A 21,866-nucleotide genomic window follows, 5' to 3' on the forward strand; every position below is an offset into this window, starting at 1 on the left:
AGAAATTTTTTTTTTCACATTCAAAGGATCTACAGGCTGTATAAAAAAATATAAATAAGGATTTCACGTATAAAAAAAAAAACACAGTAAAACGCACGTCGATATTGATACCTGTACAAAACACCTGGAACATCACATCGAAAACACACAAATGCACATGTTAATTGTTAAGAGTTAACCCACCCAGAATAATATGGAAGCACGTACCTTTGGCGCCGGTCTTCGTTTCGTGTCTTCTGTCTTCAGTTCACAGCGTAAAAGATTGGCCAATCTTAAAAACTACAGCCGTCGATGCCAAAAGAAAGCTTGGACCCGTGGGTGGATCAATTATACGCATGTTTACGTTCAGGCGAAAGTATGGGACACGCTACTTTTAGCATCGAAGGCTTCGTGTTAACCGACCGCGAAAAGTGCACCTTCAGTAATAACAAATTACATTCGAAAGCGCATTTCAACGCGGCCGGGTTATATAACGAAACACCATCGGACACACCCCTTTGAAATCCGATACATCGGTGTTTTCGATATTGTAAATAATCGATTATTTAATCGATTTTAATTTTTATGACTGACGGGAGCATGATCCCTGTCGTCCGTTTGACGGCGACCAGTGTCGAAGCGCCACAGAATTCCATCGATTTCGAACACATCACTTTAGGCCTTTAAGTCATGTGGCAAATATCGATGAAATAGTGGTGCGACTCGACGGGGCCCCTTGGTCACCGCCCCTAACCACATTGTTAAAACGTGCCCGGAATGAAAACTCAATTTATAACCAATGTAATTTAATTAAAATTGAATTTAACTTGACATGTAAGCAATCGAGATTTAGTGATTGAGTCTCCAGTCCCGGCAATGGACTCACTCGGGACCACGTTCCCGGGATCGGTCCGATGGTGGGTGAAGGTAGGTATAATGTAATCACAATACAAAACCTGATCAAATTTTTTAACGTTTTATTTTTTTATATTTTTTTAATGTCTCCTCCTTTTCCATCTACGACATTGTACAAACACATATAAATTATTCGAAACGATAAAATAAGTCATTATTAAAAATAGAGTAGATTAAATCTTTCAAAAAAAATATTTAAATAGAAAAAAAGTTGTACAACATTGCATCTAGTATTAAAGAATTACTCTCGCTTAGTTATGTTTATAGTACATATTTACAAAATGTATTTTACAGTAACAATGATCTAGCATCTTTAGGTATTGTTTCTATCACATTGCCTTCGTGTTGTGTCACACGCGTGCCGGCCGCCGCGTTATCCCGACATGTGACGTCATCGCTCCTTATCGGCCATTTCACAACCATATTCAGATTTGTTAACACGTTCACAACACTAATTGTTTTAGAATAAATTACAGTTGTCGAAACAGCCTGTCTACGTTCAAAACGGAAAATCCACGACTCACCAACCTTCTGCAGAGGGCGCGACTTGCACACCGGGGTAACTCGTAAATTTTCCATTTTGACATTTAAAAAATATCTAACGCTCTACAAGTTCCGATGGGAACCAGTCTACGCACACACGCCGCCATAAATATTACGAGGAGTTTAATATTTTTTACAAAAATATACATACGAGATAGCTGCGGTGCGCGTGTGCAGAGACCGACACCGGCCAGCTTTTAAACGAGAATGGAATTATTGCACGTCGCACATTTATCAGCCATACATGAGTAATCGCCTCAAAGGCAATGAGTGGCCGTCGAAAAACTTAATTTCATATTTAAATATATGTTTTCGACGTTTTTGTTTGGTTGCACGCGCGGCGTCCGCTTAATGTTTGCGTCGGCGGCTCTAATTCGACGGGATTGACGACTCTCTCGCACAAATGGCTTCGAAAGTACTTTGATCAAGAAAAAAAAACAAATTTGAATGCTATTTATTATGCAGGATGTAATATCGAATGAGTAGTAAACATACTTATGTTTTTTATGATGACATTACTTTACGAGTATTTTAGTTTGCTAATATTTTTACACTTCGACTATGTATTATCATGTCATCTCAAAGGAATTCTTAAGTGTGTAACCAAATGTTAATTTACAGAATGTGGGTGACATTTCAACATATAGTTTTAGTGACCCAGTGTGTTTTGTTTTGTGAATCACACAACTTTCACTAACGCTATATTTGTCACCAAGACTTTATTTTTCCAAACCCTTGTCAAATCCCGCCGTACTGGTTAACTTTAATTTCTTTGAAATATCCTCTCTATTAATTACTAGAAGATCAATTAAGTACCAAAAAAAAATCTACCATTGCCTTGCAACCGTAAAATAATACTGAAAAACAGTCACTTTTGAATTTAAGTACAATCTTCGGCTATCGCTTAGTTCGTAAGGCACTAAATAAGACACTTTCGATAAGTCTTCATGAGTGCGGCCGAACTCCAAAATGCATTTACGTTTCTCATTTTTTTTTTATTGAAACGCGAATGCAATTATTCAAAATATTATACGACCGCATCGTTTGTTAGGACACATTCGTTACTTAACACTTACACTTGTAAACTGAAAGACACAATATATCTTCATAATCTTAATCTTAATAAATTTCAATTTCTAACAAAATATGTTTTTCTTTACTTTCAAGGCACTCGATAGGTTCACATATTGCATCTCTTAGTTCACTTCTTTTATATTAATTTATTAATAATTATTATTATATTTTAAACGTCAAAATACCGAGATCCAATTTTACTAGCACTTTTTCGCTACAACTAAATATAATTTTTCTTCAACTAGTAAAATTGAACTATCAATCAACTGGCGCTCTATTAAACTTAAACGTCTTTCAAAAAATATTACACAATATTTTTTTTATAAAAAATAAACTTCTTCCGCTTTAAACAACGTACTGAGGTACAGTCATGAAGAAAATCAAATCTTTAACAACTTTAAATTTTCACACGATAGCAATAAATTCTGACTTACACCCCACAAACCCGAAGCATGCCCAAATCAACAGAGCGTCAGTGAGTGATAAGGGCCGGAACACACATCATGCCTTAAACTAAGTACACTCGTTACAATGGATGGATCACAAACTTCACAAAATGTTAACGTACACTGAAGCTCACACTGGAATGTTACGATATCATACAGGTATCAATAACAGGACTATGTCCCGTCCGGACTTGTGTGTACCACACTTAACGTACAGGGTGGGGATTAAATAGCGACTCTAATTGGGTATTTTGAGGTTATGTTACAAAAACGTTTTCAAAAATAGAACATCAATTTAAATTAATTCGTCGTCGATTATAAAAATGCAGTTCCATTACATTCAGAATAAAATAAATGCTGCATTGAATTCTATATAAAATTATACGAAATGAAATCAGTATAGTGACGTCACTATTTAATTCCCACATAAAAAAACGACACAATATAAAAAAAAACATATATATTATTATTTATAAATAGAGATCACCTAAGAATGAATCCATTTTCACTGCAGCAGCACCAACATAGCACCAATGGGAAGTTGACATGGGGAAATCTTAAATCCTATCAGATAAGACGAGTAGAGATTATCGTTGCGCTTACAAAACTATGAAGAGGATGGCACTCGATTAATGGCCTGAGAATTTATGAATAAAATGCATTAGAGTATAAACCTTAAAGTATTACACGTACGGTTGATGTTTGAATTGCATTATACTGATACATAAAGCACATACTGCAAATATTTAATATTTATAATGTTATGGAAGTTCTTAATAAATACGATAATAGTCTAGAATATGATGCAGTGTGCATTTTACGACAAGAATACCGCAATTTAAACACCACCCTGTATAACGCGAAAGTATAAACAAAATGTACACAGCGATTAAACGTTTATTATGCTAAGCCTCGCGTCTCACATGATTTGGTAAATCGAGTCACGTGTTCGTTTGTTTGTCTCGCCTTCGTCTATGCATCTACATTTTCATGACGTTTTCTGTTATTATAACATTTTGGTTTTCGAGAACATGATCGATTTGGACGGTTGAATACCTTCATAAAACCTCATGCTGTATATACAGACGATGCATTATAAATATCAACAAATTAAGTAAATAACTAGTAATAATTAATGATTCTAAAGATTAACAATGAAAAAAATCCCAACCAGGATGCATTTCCCAGAAAAAAAACCTTTAACTTGTCACTCTTTCGCATTTCGCAAAAAAATCACCTTAAAGCTGCCAAATAGAACTTTACAGCTCACATAAAAAAGCACAATTTCGCGATGATGTTCCGAACAACAATGTCCAGTACCGTTGTTGCGCCACAATATAAAGTACAGAGGGGGCGTTCGGAATTAAGTCATAATTTAAAAAAAGAAGACGACTTCGCAACGTTGTGCAAGCAGAGATATCGCGGACATTTTATTGGAAAGCCTACGTGGTGACGTCACGCACTCCCTCGAACGTTGTGACATAGACATTGGAACTTGAGATAAATATTACTAAATAGGCATGTAGAGTCAATCGAAGTGCAAGATGCAAGCCCAAGAGATGATGTCATTTATAAACAGCAACCGCGGTGAAACAGGTGTGCGGTACACCAACTTAGAACAACTGCAATAGATATGCACATAATAAATAATATTTACCACACCTACAATATAAAAGTGAGGCATGGAATTTCATTACCTACTCAGACCGCGTTTAACAAAACCGAACTAAACAAGCAACAATACCATATCGAGGATTTAGTTGCGGTCAAAAAAACAATTTTCGCGACACGAGTGTAGTTTTAAAAACTCATTCGGGCGTAGGCAGCGCGTGGGCGGGCGGAAGTGAGAGCCGGTGGCGGCATCCTTGTCTAACACAAATCAAGAACATGGGAGGAAGCGGGACAGGTGTAGTAATTCTGCAATGTCACAGATCACAGAACACGAGTGCCAAGGCTTTACGACCACTTTCGGTTTATGTGATGCAACTGTGCCAGCGCCTTTCGTTCACAAAATATTGACGTCCGAGAGCGCAATATTCCCCTCACGTAGCACAATATTTACTATAAATATCGGTTTCATATACACGAATTATCGGACGTGATGTTTGGACCCAATTATGTATTTATAATAATTTTATTTCTTTAAAACTTGAACTGTATACGCCAGTTTACATTATGGTCATATGACATGATACTATCTTAGTTGACACTATTATTGTTATACATTAGATTCAAATCCTGGAAGTATCCATTATAATAAGTGAAAATTAAAAGATTATCTAAGAAAGCAAGTGAATTGAATGAACGAGTCGCACTAACTGTAAATTCATACTCATAGTAATCAATCTAGACCAATTTTATGACACTTTCACTAACAAGATCAAACACTTTATACCTAAATTTAAATATCAACTTTAATGACATATAAAATCATATTCCGGAAAGGCTGCAGTCGCAAGTAATATCTAATTAACATTAGACTTGGAAACACTAATAAAAAACACCTATACGACGTTGTTAATGCACGGAAATGAAGAAAAAAAACCCGTTTGGACTAGATCAAAGGAGTCAAAATGTGACTAATAATTACATTAATATTCTAGATATTTGAATCAAGTACTACGGACATTTGATAAAAACATGACCAATCTCAATACTCGTATATCATTTCTCTCTCACATATAATAACCTCACAATTGAATGTCCGTTGAGATTAGAAATTTTATACATTTTTAAATGGCTAACTGACGAGACTAACACCTTGCTCGTTTGATGTAAAACTACTACGATTGCATAAAAAAAGTAACATACCACATAGATTTACTAAAGGCACTACGCAGACTTAGTCGTCCTGTGATAATAAACGTTAAGTTCCATAATGGCCAGTAATTACACTAACTACATCCTTCCAAATAAAAAAATGGTGCTAGACGACAGAAATATACAAAACATACTTGCACATACAAATACTTGATATCTACAAATACATAACAAATATTTAAAACCAATTTAACAAATATCAATTCGATCGCCAATTTTCTGCATATCAGATAGGTAATAAGTCACAAGCGAAAGCTATTTATCGCGTTTTACGGTTAACCGTTGACACTGGTGACGCACGGACAAAAGGCTGCGACGAGGCAATAAAATAGTCGCCGGACTTGTCTGCTTTGTGTCAAAATGTGCGTGCGTGCCTCTAATGCGATCTCATAGGTTTATCTTCTGTCTGTAGGCGGTGAAAGTTACAAGCGACAGGCGGAATTCATAGAACATTATGGGCATGTTTTGATGAATCTGTTGATATTTTCTTCGGAATGTAGGTAACGTGACGATAAAGGGAAATTTCAGTTAACGAGGGTAAATGTCTCTTATACGGCTGTTCTGTTTATTTGGTGCCGCCGCTGTGCCGGTATATGACACCAAACAAAAGCCTGCAAACAATTTATTTTTACTTGAGAGGATACCGTGCCAAACTAATTGAATTGGCTTTGTGAGGTCTAAAATCTATAATTTTAATTATTAAAATTGCTCTGGATGCCTTCCTAGTCAATGAACACAATGTTTCCACAAAAAAAAATTGTATTATTTTGAACTAATAACCTGTAGTGAGACGTCATAATGCTGTTCATTAAAAGTCTCTTGCCAAAATGTAATTAGAATCACTACTGCATATTCAGCGGCCATGTCATGTGTCAACTGCTGGCATTTGTAAATGCGAATTGCACTTTTAAATTTGCAATTAGATCCGGAAATTGCAATCCACCAGTCATCGATGTAAATAGAATGTTTCGTAATCCTTTCGCAACATGAGACAAATCAGTCAATGTTATAATAAACCACTAAATGTCACGTCAACATATTCGCTAGTTTGATGGACTGACGTGACAATATTGTTATGAAACTCGCATTCTCCTGTAGCTTGGGGTGGACATAGTGTGTTCGTGCGACGCGTGTATAGCCACAAGTTTACGAGCCAATCTGCAGGGCGGCGAGCCTGATCCCGGGCCACGGCGTGTTATGTCAGGAATCCGAGACTTCCTAGCCAATGTATTTACTACTATGGGACTCTCAATTAAACCCAATGTGTAATTACTGTCGCGTATAACTCTTTTAACATCAAAACGTATGGGTTTCCCTCGCGAGAGATTCCGGTTCCACTACTTTCCGTCCGCCCGGCCAATTTACTTTGCTACAGTTTTGAAAGGGACATTCGATTATAGAGAAAAAACAAAACCGGTCGTTACAGTTTTTTACTCAAAAGAAAGGCCCGCTTTGTTAATGAAGGCAATTTTGGTAACTGGACTAATAAAGAGACGGTGACAGGCATCGATTACGCATTAAAGGGTACATGACACGAGAGAGCACGCGTGTAAAGCATGAAGAGTGTGCAGTGGCAGGGCGGGAGGGTGCCCGCCGTAAGACAGTGTGACACAACTGGACGTTGAGATTCACGACACGATCGCAACGATACGAGAGCCGTACGGTGAGCGCAATAATTCTGGAATACATCTAGTTAAATGAACCGGCACGAGGTATACCGGTCATACATAAATCATGCGCGGGAGTGGAGAATCGAGAGCTGCGCACGCGTCGCGTCGAGCGCGCGGCTCCGGGCGCATTGCACGGCCGGCGCTCGACGCAGAAGGACGTCGCCCACGCTTCATTCTAATGCAATCACGGGCCGACGCGGCGATTATATCACCGTTTATGTAGGTGGCCTTATAAGGTTAATGTTCAAAACCGATCACGTACGTTTAAAAGGCAAAATTTCCCACGTATACGTGTCCGGTGCGGAACTAATCCGCCTCACGTACCCTGTATTAGCATGTGAAAACGGTCTGTTTGTAAGCTCGTTGATCTGTCAATGGAAAAAGTGTGATGGATCGACGCGGTCACAAAAGGATTTGTTTTCAGAGCGAGCCTGCCTTTGAGTTAGCGACGGACGCGTGTTGAATACATTATCATAAGTGAGCCGAGCGGCTCCGACGCGGTGGAAAAGTTGCAATACAATGTATACGAGCATTATTTATATCATTGATGTCTTTCAAAACGCAACCTTTAGTAAATTAACTCATACCATTTGAGGTGCAATTGACAAGTGTGTCAAAGTCAACGTTCGTTAGCGCGGCGACAATGGCGGCGCATCGGGACTGTTTGCTCGGCCGCGGCGCGTCGCTTAGCCTCTAATGCGACACAAATTGTTACTATCAATAAGCGTACCAACGAAAATGACAATAGCAACCAAATAGAGCGCGTTTACACACAATCCCGCTGGTTCCCACGTAGCTGTCACGGGCGCACTACGCACCGGCTATCGTGCCATCTATACTGTAGTGGACAATCCTCTAACAAAGCCCGCCGACATACTCGCGGCCCAATCATTTCCCACGCGGTAACGGTCGGACGAGAGACGCTAGTTTGAATTTATGGACGCGGAAATAAAGAGCAGAGCGACAACCAAAGCGCGCTCGATGCCGCACTAGTGAAGATGTTGCCCAACAAACCGTTGATGAACTCGGAACAAATGACCAGGGCCGAGCGCCGCCCGCGCGTCCGCCGCGCTGATCCCCGATAAAACCACCATCGATAAGTTCCTTTCAATAACACGAGAAAACATTGTTTGAGTTGTAAAAACACGCAGTCATGTTCTACGGCCGTTGCGAAATTGTGTCTCACGGCTTTTGTGATTCCGCCGAGATTGACTCCAACAAATCATCGAGATAAAGTTGGCTATTTTGATTGTGATAACGTCCTCATATTTGTGGTGCTTCGTGGCCACCGTTATGTTTATATATGCTTCGATGACAATCTTAATATTTATCGCGTTACAGTTACTGCTAAGCATCGTGAGAAAGCTTAAACATCGTACAAAATAAAGTAACAGAATCGCTAACTAAACATGGAACTGAATCAGATAGAATATTAATTTTAATATCAACACACAGTTTAATAACAAAGCAAAATTATTATGAGCCATAGAAATATTAATATCATCGAATATCCGAGATACAATGCGGGACGAGGCGAAATATTTCGAACGAACGAGTTATATTGATTTATGAATCATACAGTACAGTAAATATGGTGTGAAAATAAACACAGAGTGTAGTATTAGATGTAGTGTAACACAATATGTGAACGGCGATGCGTGGTGACGCGGCTAGCTCGCAGTTTACGCTATTCTCGGCGCGGGCCTAATTTTAACCATGTGCGTCTCCCAGTCTAGTTTTAGGAAGTGGGCCGACACGATTTCGTCGGATCAAAACTGTACGCTTATTGACTACGCTGTCACGTTTGGGATGTATTTACGTTAATAGTATTGGTTATGCTCTGGTTATGAGAGTGGGCAGGTAAATCAAAGTCAATATTCGCAATATCTGGACTGTTCATTCCAATTTTATTATGTAAACAAATATTTTAAGGCAACAAACATTTTTTATTTTTCCACATTTTCGAAAGCAGTGCCATGTTTTTGTTGAACTTTACCGCGCATTTTTCTTATTTTACTACCATTGTGTTGCGTATCGATGGTCAATTTCAACTGTATGTTATTTTTATTATATTTTACTTTTATACTCAATTTTGTACCTATACTGAATTTAAAGTGATATCGATATCCAATTCTCAGCTTTTTAACCCTAAATTTTAGCACTAAAAAAATACATAGGAACTAAATTTGCATCAACATCCTCCAAAGGAAGTGAATACAAAAACCAAAGCCGACAAACATATTAACACTTAATTGGCAACAGAATTAACCATGACGCTGCACACGTGGTCAGTCGGACCAATTATCTAGAGGACGCGGCGACCGATGATGCACTGGATCTATAAAGGATGAGCCATCATCCCGACTGACGGGATCACATAGACCGCATGCATAACTAAACGATACATTAATGTATTAAACAGTTTATATTCCTAGTTGTGTTGCGGTTATACGTCCGCTGCTGAATTTAGATTGTTCTAAGGGTATTGATAAATATGGAAGGGATGGAGTGGTGTGTGTTTGTTATTTGAATTTTACTAAAATACTTGACAAAACTTGACTGTTCTCTAAATGACGTACCTAGGTATAAATAATTGAGAGATTTACATGCCATAGATTATTAATCACATTGAAACAATACACTGAACAATCACCACAGCCAGCCAACAATGTTGTGTAAAAGCGAATAAATTTCAATTAGAGCAGTCCGGTCGCGGAAGCTTCGATGCAGCCAGGGATAGTGGCTAGTGGGCACCGCGCATACGAATCGACGTGGCCACCGCATACAAAGACGGACCTCCGCCGCAAATCATTACGATTGCGGTAAGTGAGATGTGAGCGGAATTGTTAGCCGAGATGCCCGCTGAAGATAATCACGTTTGCTGAGGATTAGTTGGCACAACGCTCTAGGATGCATTTTCAGGCTTTAGGGTCAGCCAGGGAACATGTCACCGGGACAAGACCGGCTCCACGTTGAGAGACGGTTAATGACAGCGTAATGCGCTCGCTGATGGGATGCGTGCGCCGCCAGTGCGGGAATAGCAATTTGACAAGAGACAAGCGACGCGACGGGTGATGCACACGCCGGTCTCTCCGGACCGGCCGCCGCGCGCGCCGCACGCGCCAATTTGTACGCGCTACATAAACTGGCGCGTAACGAACCTCCTAAACAATATAGGCGGGCAGCGAGCGCTCAAATATCTCAGCGCTGACACGGCGACAGCACAAGAAGCCAGCGCGCTTTACTCTCGCCGACGTAACGAGGGGCGCCGCCGTCTCGCCCATTGTATTTATGCCTCAAACACGATTTATTTATTTGCCAAACATTACGGAGACACAAAATCTTGTCCATAAATACATGTGAAAGCACATATCAAGTATCGGAATGCAAACGGCGGGGCTCGCGTCTGAATTATGCAACAGCGAGCCGCGGGCCTGCTGTAATAGCGCGGTGGACGCAACGCCTAAAATAATACCAACGTCGGAGATACCGACGCCTCTGCAGACCGCGCCCGCAACCACTCCACGCTGCGGGTGACGCGTCGTGTACAACTCTTTGTTTCGTGACGCAATAGCTGGTTGCCGAGAAAGAGCTGGCGGTGCAACAGCCTGTCTGCAGGCATGAAAGACTAGTTTTGGAATTATTAAGCCCGCGTATTGACCTTTATAAAAGTAATGGTTGACAAAAGCGGTCTGAGCAGCATTTGACCACCGAAGATTCACACAACTTGACCATGCCAAAACAAGTAACCCTTTAATTAATATTGCCGAAGAGTCGGTGAGAAATAAATTTATTACGGCAATTGGTCACGCGGAAATTTCGCCAAATTGCCGTAGCCGATGCTGGAATCTCTTCATTTGTCTGCCAGCGCGACACCGAAAGACTGACCACACGCAAGCGGGCAGGGCCCGTGTGACGCCCGTTCCGTGTTGTTTTCGTGTCAATGGAGTTTTTGAGTGATGGCCTACGTTTCAAATGCTAGTGGAAGGGCCAGTCAATTTGCATCTAGTAATGCCACGCGTCTACATACTGACTCCATTCTACTTTCCATCAGTAAGTAGTTTATCGGAGCCAGGACTATAAAACACCGAATTTCCGATCGCACGGCATCGACACTGCCTTGGCACTGAACGGTTATATCCAAACATTGAGGACCACAGACGCACCGTTTGTCCCAGACCGCACCACCATGCGCTGGGTGGTCGCCAAACTTAATTACCACCGAGGGGCGATCGTTTAAAAATTTTGCAAACATTAAATAATTTTTAAAACCATCGAATCGACAGTGCGTTCACGTGCGGAATAATAAATTAACGGAGGCGGCAATCGCGCGAATATCGGTCACATATGACTTATGCCTTAATAAACGTGAAATTATTCTGTATATTTTAGCCAGAGTTGATATATAGCCGTTCGTAAGTAGATTTGTGTAGACACATTCGAGATTAGATCTTGTAGCAAATTTAGAGGCAGTAGGTCACCTTATAAAGTCAGAGTACAAGAATCATGTGTCCATGGAAGGGATAAATTAAGCAACTAGATAAGCCTCCGACAGTAGACAGAGAAAAAAACATCTCAAAAATGATAAGTAACGTGTTAGTTAATCGACGTCTCAATACAATACGTAAACAATAGAACAACAGTTCATTAGGAATCAGTATAGAGTCACTAATCCTGCAGCCACACGCGGCGACGATTACAAGTCACCTATTAGTCAAATTAGCTTTATTGTTGGCAGTTGCACAAGAGCGGCTTACAGACGGACAATTATGTGGGAACATTACGGGGCACAATGCCGTGAGTCAGCAAATTGCGACGGTTATCAAAACAATTGATAAGTTAATAAAGATGCGTGCGAGACTCAAGGCTCGAGACACGGAGGTGACTCATGTCAACAAATAGGGATGTAGATTAAGAATGTGGAGCTTGCGTTGAATGGTGACTAGGGTGATCAATAACGGTGAAGGAAAACATCGCGAGGAAACCTGCATACTAGAGAAGTTCCCTGTAGGAATTTTGAGGGTGTGTAAAGTCTACCAATTCGCACTAGGCGTGGTGGACTAATGGCTAACCCCTTTCAGTAGTAAAGGAGGCCCGTGAGTATATATTGTATGTATAGGGTTTTTACGTAATCGTCGTAAGCAGGACAGACAAAAATTCCCCATTTGAATTAATTCATAAGGAAAAATAACTTTATCACCTTAGTCATTTTGCAATTAACACAATGCGTACTAAAAACACACTTCAGAGGGAATTGGTACCTAACATTATCGAATTGATGCAACACCCTAGTTGCCTAGAGTTTCGATTTCCATAGCCTTAACTCGCCACTATTACATGGCATACGAACTCGATAGAATAAAGACGCATCACCTACTCGAAGATATAAGCCGTGAATATATACCTAAACATTTTGGCCAAAAGAATCCAAGGAATGCAACCGAGACGGAAAGGGAAATCTCGAGTGCGCATTACGAAACGGGCGCGCGATTAAGGGATACGCGGGGGCACTGACCGACATCCACATTTACACCGCTAATTCATGCGCAAGAGCATCAGAGCATCTGCAGCTACGGCGCCGCGGTGCGGCTTTCACGCTGATTATATTCACGAGACTGAAATGCGAGAGGCGAGTCGGGGCTTGGTTTGGATGACGAGGCCCAGAAACCACCAAGAACCTATAGAAACTATGAATGAGATAGTGAATTGTTCAAATAACAAAAGAAAGTACAAGCTAGCAAGAAAAACAATAACTAAGTATATGTCAAAGACAAATATACAAAAGGTGCATAGCATATAGGTATATATCTACTAGGAATTGCATACATTTACAAGCGAAACGACGCGTTGTACAATAACGAATGGTGATCTAAAAAGGGAGTTCTTTCCCCAGAAGTAGGACATTACATAAGCCAACAATACCCAACTGCACTCGTAACTAAACTTTTACTTCTCTATTCTGACAATTTCCGTCAAAACGATGTTTTAAACCCGTCTATCTCGGTTCTAACTACGTCCCAGTCGACACTGAGCACGCGGTCAGAATACGTAAAGCATTATATTTATGTAAACGACATCAGCGCGATGACAGGAGAAACGTTTCCTAGAGAGAAAAAACGCCGCCTCAGAATGTTAAGGCGCGAGACGACACGAGAGCACAATGCGGAGATCTGTATCGGGACGCGGACGGGCGCCCATCGCGCCGATCTTAATTACCGCGTGAAAATATCAATCGAGCTATCGACGCGCGCACAATGATGCCCGGTGACACATGATGGTGGCACATTTTTTGGTGCGGCAAAATAAAAACGTAGCACTTGTAAGAACAGTGTACTAGTAAATCAACGAGAGATGGTGCGTCCATCGCCAGACGTTAGAAATATGACAGCATTTCTAACTAGATGTTTTCAACATTCGTACGGCGATAGTGATCGCCGTACGATAGATAGATAGTGATCTAGTCATGTACATAACATATCGTGTACTCTCCCACCAAAGATTGATGTTCGACGAATTTTCACATCAAAATTGAGCACAAAAATGAGATTTCGTCACACGTGTAGGATGGTATGTAAAGGCATCGCAATATTTTACACCTTTGAGGTAAAAGGCCCTGACAGCGCTACATAAAATTTTAGCACGCGCCCAATTTCGTTACTACGTACATTGTATCGAATTTCGTCCTCGGCAGTGACGTCCCACGCGAACACTTATCGACGGTGGCCGTAATCGATTTGGGGCCGAAGACGCCGCGGCCGGATGGGCTCGAAATTAAAACGATATGCAAATTAGGGAGGGGAATTAATCGTCGGACGCGACCGAGGCGACGACGACCGCTACCGGCTACGGAACTACTCCACTATGTAGTGTGTGTGTTTATATTCATAATTTTTACATTAAGCCATAACGATTCCAACCGACTGTCAAACATATTTTACGACGGCTATAGTGAACATAAAAAAACACTTTTCAGCCTTAATTTTGCCAGTATCTAGCTAGGTCACTAAAATACTTCTAAATATATCTGTTAAATATTATGATATTATCTTTAGCAATAGAGATTATTTAATAAGAAACCGCAGTCGATAATTAATCTTCGATATCCGATTACCGAAAGATGTTCTGTGTTACTGAATCGAATCTACGAGTCAATGAAGCGGTTTCGTCACGCCATATTCGGCTTCGATCTGAGGTTTTTGATCGAGCAAACGCGGTAGTGTTTAATTGTTGATTTAATACAATTGAATTCCACCAGCCTCACTACTGTGAATTTTTTATTTAATTAAATTTGTAATTATTTGTATAGAGTATAATGGAATATAGAGTAAGAATAGTATGCACCGACCATTGGAATTACTATGCGTTAGAATGTTCCGTTTTCAAAACTTTAAATAAAGAATCCCTCGGGAAAACTAAGCAGTCTTTATATTTTTTAAGAAGACTCGTGGATCAACCTTAATGACTTGTTTTGGTTGAAGTCTACGTCCTGACACAGGCAGATGACGGCAATTTCGACACCCATTACATAAATCCATCTCATCTGCCACACGTGTCCATAAATCAGATGATATATAAATTACGTACCAAAATTCAATTACCAACTAACGCTCGCGTACCGTCAGCGGTAAACTAGAAAGCTACTGAAGTTACACCAATTGATTTTCCCAACAACGGGCCGCATCGCTGCCAGTTTGACAGGATTTAATGATCGCACTCCGCGCCGAAAGTAATTTCAATTAAGTTTCTCGATAATCCGGATCACCGGGAGATGGGCGACAGCTCCCTTCATAATTGGATGTTACACCTGCGTTTTGTTTTGTCTCGTACGTCGATTAAGGTGGGGCAAAGTTTAAATTGATTCTTGAGGTTTGATGATAAACGCCTTATGAAGGATGAGGAATATTAACACACACAAACACAACACCACGCATTTATTCCCGAAGGTGTATACAGAGGCGCAACAAAGGCACCCACTTTTCGCCAAGTGTGTTTCGTCCCATGATGTGATAGGGGGCGAGCCTATCGTCATATCAGGTACAAATTCCAGACTCCAGGCTAAGACCGACATAATCTATAAAGAATTTGTTGGGCGTAGTGAGGCTTGCATCAGGTGAGCATGCTCGTCTCATCACTCGATACAAGTATGAAAGTCACCAGATTAGACTCCTATAATCGTACTAGATCCTTTATTTATTGAATGTTTTATTCAGGCTCATTTACACCGCTAAGACTTCCGAAGACAACCGGTCTTTAGCGTTAATTACAACATGGACTTAAATCTGATTATTTCGCTACCAACCAACTGTGTTGCGACATCTCATCAATATCATAGATTTTTTTTACTAAGGTGATTATGATAAGCCGCGGGAGAAATTGTTTCTGACAGGTACAGTGACACGAATTTGGAATAGTGTATCGTAAGCTCCAGGCATTGGTGTCACTGTCGATTGTGGAATGGACTGTAGTGACAAAGGTCTTAAGTGCAATTCTAGGACACACGCATTCGACTTTTGAGATGTTTATGCTTTATTATGGCTTGAATTAATAGTCAGCTGCATACTTGAAGAGTAAACTTTAGAAGAATTACGAAGGTATTGTGGTACTGGATCGTATTAAATCTATATAGTGGTCAAGACATCCTTTTTTTATTAAGTATATCTATGCCTACAATAGATAGCTATAAATAATGAACGCAACAAATGGTTATCTTGTATGTCAGTAGGTATTGAAGCCAAAACTTCAGATATGAAAGATAATCGACAATATATGTAAACAGGAAAATCAAAATTATCTGATATAATTCTGCAACGGCATTCCTTCCTAAGAAGCATTCCAAATCAAATTAGATAAGAAATTTAGTTATGTATAAACAGTGTTATGCGGTAATACCAGATAATGTAATATGGATTATGTCATAAGGTTAGATAATGGAAATTTAGGAAACAAATAAATGCACACAAAAATATTGAGACGAATTTTTTTTTGAGATTTTTGCATGCATTTATTTGTTTCCTTAGAAATAAATGCTCGCAAAAATCTAACAAATTCATCTGATGTATCTAGATTAGAATGTCCTTACATCTGCCACTGTAACTCTAGTTAATCAGGATCAACAGTTGCACTCATGTAAGGAGACTGAGCAATGAACTTCGGCAATAATCAGAAGCACCAATCCAGCAACGAAATGAATCAACTAGATACAAACGAATCGTAGATATAAATTGTGCATTTAAAAATAAATGTATATTGACAGTGAAATACGAAGCACTCGCACTTCACAATTATGAATTGGTTATAGATTATAAGGAATAATTTAATAAACTTTAACATAACCTTTCGACAACGGAAGCGTGAAATTTTGACACGTAATTTATTAAGAACGCGACGCGGTATCTCCGACCATCTGAAAGGGTCCGTCAATCTCGATTTGCGATCGGTTTTTCGGACTCTGTTTCAATCGACAGCGTAAAAAATTACGTAAATGGCAACTTTCAAAAGATACCCCTTAACGGTACACAGGAATATAATTAAAATGTGGAAATACAAGGCGATGTACAAAAATTTTACATTATGAGAAAAGGATAGTCATGAATGAGATTGTGAAAATGTTGAAAAATATGTACTATAATGTAATAAGATTATGATTTTGACTAAATAATATATGTGTATATGTGGCTTGATATCAGATCTATTATGCCAAACGTAACTAAATATGACAAAATCAAACTCTCGAAAACCAAAATTACGAATGAAAAAAAATCTAAGTATATATACAAAAATATATTAACAAAATATTTTAGCATTTGTATATTATTCTTTCTCTTATACTAAATAAAAGCTTAACTACAACGTGACTATTGAAACAGTCGTGACAGGGATCTCTCCCATTATATCTAAGCGCCATCCGACTACCGTTGCGGGTGATGGGACATGTGGGGGTGTGATAGATGGGCGTGGGAGTAGGGCTGGCCCAGCGAGCCGAGGGGCAGGGGCGACGGACACGGCGGGTGCTGGTGGTACTGCTGCAGCGGCGACGGAGCCAACCCTGGATGATGCTCTATGGGGTACTGGGCTGTTCCAGCGTACGCCAATTGCCTCACCTTCATATCCTCGTCTACTACGTTATAAGTGAGCTCGGTTTCCTCGAAGCCGGTGGCCGCCATGCGCTGCTCGCTCGTGGTGGGCGGGTCGGGCGAGTTGAGGCAGGTCTGGATGAGCCGCTTGCCCGAGTCAGACGTGATCATCGGCTGCAGTTTCCTCGTGGCGAACGTGTACACGTGGCCCGTCTCCGACGCGACCAGTAACATCACTTGTGTGCCCGTTAGCGTCGACAGCTCGTATGCCTGCAATACAATATTGTTTATGTTAATATTCTCATATGGCCTGCGCTATATATCTAGATGGTTAGTTTGGAATTGTCCCAGGATGCATTTGTAAGAAGCGCATAAAAATATTTCGACGCTATATTAAAAATACGGTCGTATTTTTGTGAACATTTGATTAACAACTGGAATTCAATTTTAAAACGTATGACAATAAAATCCAGAAAGAAATTTCACTAAACGTAAATTATTTATAACAGAAAAAGTGGTTGCGAATACTTATGTGATACGTAAAATGATTCTTGGAATAAGTTAATACAGTCTAAATGAACATAAAATATTTAATTATAATTAAATCTTGCACGTGCATTGTTAATTGATTTTGATATGTCGTTTAGCATATTTTAATAAATATAATTATATATCTAATTCTAGCAATTTGAATAAAATTTAATTTCATCGGTATTTACTCAACACTAATTGTATCATTAGCGTGTATATTCATTTTCGTCGGCTCGTAAATACATTTCAAATATTTTTTTGCGTACATTTTATGAGCATTCGCGAAAATAGTTTTTATAGTCCATTATATTCGGTGAGCTCATAAAGATGTTAGCGTATAAATATTCATAATTCCGATTTCCATTACATTACGGGATCAACCTGTGTATATCCGATTCCAACAGGCCGGCATAATTGTATCGACAATCGAGGGCTAATCATCTGTCGTCAGTCGACATCAGGTTCAGTAGTAACTTTGCCGGGACCGTTTAAAAAACATCAATTATTTATGAGAGCCTATTTTATGGAATACGGATACTTGTATCTACCAGTCAAAAAACAAAGTCAAAGGAATCGTGATTACGTTGCCGACTACTAATAAAAATAATGCGATTTTAGGAATTTTAAGTCTTAAGCGACATCGAGTTACGCCAACAAAAGCCACGACAAATTCTGTGAAAATAGTAACACCTCAGTCAAGCCGACTTATTCCGACTTAAACATGTACTACTCACTTACAAATTACTTTTGAAGCATATTCGGCAGTCATTTCCCACTACATCAACGGTTCAAAGTTGATATTTGTAATCTAGTTACTACAATCGCTTCTCCCACGCTACTATGTAAACCTAGAACGTCACTTCTCACGGCACTTCTGTTTGTGTGCGTGACGAATTATCACACCGCCCGCTGGCGCCCTTACTACCGCCCACCACCAATATTTACCGTCCACGCGTACCAATTCCGATCACTTAAGCGACATACGACGTACATCGCATTATGTGTACGATGCAAATTGATGTTAAAAACGATCGCGCTTATTAAACGAGCGATGTATGAATGATGTGCGTTGTTCTCACTGGCCGCCTACTAGCGTTACGCGGCAATGGAATTCAAATGATGTGTTGACCTAGGTCTATAATTTTTAATGTAAATATTTTGAAAACGTTTTATTGGGCATGTGTTAGTCATTTACGAGGGAAATACGACTTTCTTCGCATTGTCGATTGTCTAGTAACTTGAAAAGGTAAAACAATGTTAATGCTTTTTTTTTATTCATGCACTGCCAAGTGACCCCACTGGACCTGATGGTAAGTGGAGTGGAGTAACAGAATGTCGACTGACGAGCAGTCGACACAATTATGCCGGCCTGTTGAAACCGTATATACACATGCTGATCCCGGAACGTTTCAATATTAATTGAAGTTCTTCAATATTGACAAGCCAATTTGACAATAATTATTGTGCCATATGTAAAACCACAGGGGGCGTCATAATATAGTGAGCCTAAGTATTAAGCACAAACGTAACGGAGAACCCAAATATCTCCGTCGCTTGGAACGTCCGTGACCAATCTGTGTAACTGCAGGTTAACAATTGCCGGTTCGGTTTCCTTTAATAAAGCCATAAAAATTTCCTTCGCACATTACAAATGAAATTAACCACAATTGATTTGATTGCGGTTCGAAGCCAATTGTAAATTTTGACTGTTTCGAGAAATGTCAAGATGCTTATGAAAATTTCACTTGATATTGGGTCAATCGATCAGCATTGGGAAGTATTTTTATTAAATGACGTGACGATTTACCCCTTGAATGGTGAAAACTACATAAATATCATACAGAATCCTTTACCTACAAAACACCTGATACATAGTTAATTGGACTCGTCACTCATCAACTTTGGTAATAAGTTTTATAACACACAGTAATTCCACAAATCTGCCCAGAGCATATCACGAAAACATTAAGTATCATAATGGCCACAAGTTTTTCAAAGCATAGCACAACAGTATACATCAAAAAACTTCCCACTGCAATCCCAGCCCCAAGAAATCAACGTTAACACCATGATTTCATAGTCGTTTTGGAAGCGAAAATTTTAAACTCTGTATCAATAAGAGTTTAAAAAAAATACCAACATAATCAAATAAAAATATCGTTTTATAAACATTATAACTATGAATAATTGTTGCGACGTTATCATTAAAAAATTCGAACGAGTGAATATAAAATTATCAAACACAATTTTTTTGGTCCTACAAATTGTTCTAAGTAACCACATATTGGATTCCAAAACGACTATAAAATCAGCGTTTATAACACAAAAGTACTTGCTACTCGGTGTCAGTGATAAAATGGCACATATCCGACGTACTCCAAGAGAAACCTGCATTTAATTAATCCATCATATTTACTCATACTTTTAACTTGAGACCAGCGGTCAAGGATCACACGTACGTATTAATTTTCTAGTCATTTAAATGATTGATGAGTAAGACCAACCTACAGAGAGCAGAGAATGCCTTTATCCTTTACGTAAGTGTTTTTCAGTGACGAAGAGTCCTACCAGAGTACCCGATTCCTACCAGCTTTCCTTTATTTAGAATCTTATTATCATTAGAACGATTTGCAGCCCGCTTTGATACATATTAGTACCTATATGTTGTGTCGGGTCCTCTTTCGGAAAATTTTACCTTTCACCGCTGGTGTTTATTACTTAACAGCCTACTACATAAAATACTCACTCTCTATAGAAATATAGTAGGTTTGTAAATATCTGACATGACAACGCTCAATGCATTTTATAATAATAAGCTAGCTATCGGCATTATATTTGATATATATTGTTCGTACTATCAAATATAATAACAATTCAATTACGCAAGTATAACAAAATTAAAACTAAAACATTAAAGGTAAAGACTCATAAAAGAACAAACCAAAACAAACACACTCCTCTATTTTCCCATACGATTAAACAACCAAAACAACACAATTAACAATCTCAAACACAGCGTATTCACATAAATTTAATTTGTTTGTTCCTCCGGATATCCTGAGTTGAAGACGGTTCGTTGTTTAACTTTGACTGTGCTACGAACAGTCCGCGATTCGAAATCCCGCGTCTGTCTGCTATCTTATCGCTTTTGCTTTCGAAATTATGAGTTTTTAAGCTCAATTCCCTTGTAGAATAACATATCTTTCTCCATTCAGAAAACGTTTATTATTTGCTCTAATTTTAAACCCAATTTTTTGTTCAAAGAAAGTAAATTTGCTTTACTAACGGCAAAAGTTCTATATATACTAATTGGAGAGCATAAGCGTATGATTGTTATACAAAAACTCCAAGCGATACTATGCTCTATACCATAATAATAAATAAAATATTCTCAAGCACAACAGTTTTGCAACTAAAGTGTAATACCCATATTTTAAATATCCGTAGCTCAGAGAAATTGCATGTATCCAACTCACATAATAAAGAGAAGGCGTATTACACACAATATAACCTTTCAATACCAATAGAGTGGAACAATCAGCCAATAATAGTCTTACAGTAACACTGACATTTGAATCACTACTGAAATTAATTGATTCCAGGAACAACGGAATATCGACCCAACACACCGTCAACAGGGTCGAATATCATTCGCATCAACTACAACAGCATCCAATCCCCTTTCCCATTCATTGATATGATTGATTATAATGGTGTAATTATCAACAACCCGTTCCTTAAGTGACACCGGTACGTGCAGAATTGGGTTAACTTACCACAGAGTGTTATTATAATAAAAACATGCACCACAGACA

General features: G+C 39.2%; 1 protein-coding gene across 2 annotated transcripts in view; it reads right to left on the reverse strand.

The window, feature by feature from the left end:
• LOC115441278 (serum response factor homolog) overlaps window positions 1–21,866 on the reverse strand; it is a 262,689-nt gene that overhangs the window by 207,808 nt on the left and 33,015 nt on the right. For both annotated transcript variants that reach the window (XM_030166027.2, XM_030166017.2), the window contains exon 2: window positions 17,548–17,790. In XM_030166027.2, coding sequence (XP_030021887.2) covers window positions 17,548–17,790 — 243 coding nt within the window. The remainder of the gene's footprint in view (window positions 1–17,547; window positions 17,791–21,866) is intronic.

The sequence above is a fragment of the Manduca sexta genome, chromosome 19, assembly GCF_014839805.1.
Source record: "Manduca sexta isolate Smith_Timp_Sample1 chromosome 19, JHU_Msex_v1.0, whole genome shotgun sequence".
Taxonomy (NCBI): Eukaryota; Metazoa; Arthropoda; class Insecta; order Lepidoptera; family Sphingidae; genus Manduca; species Manduca sexta.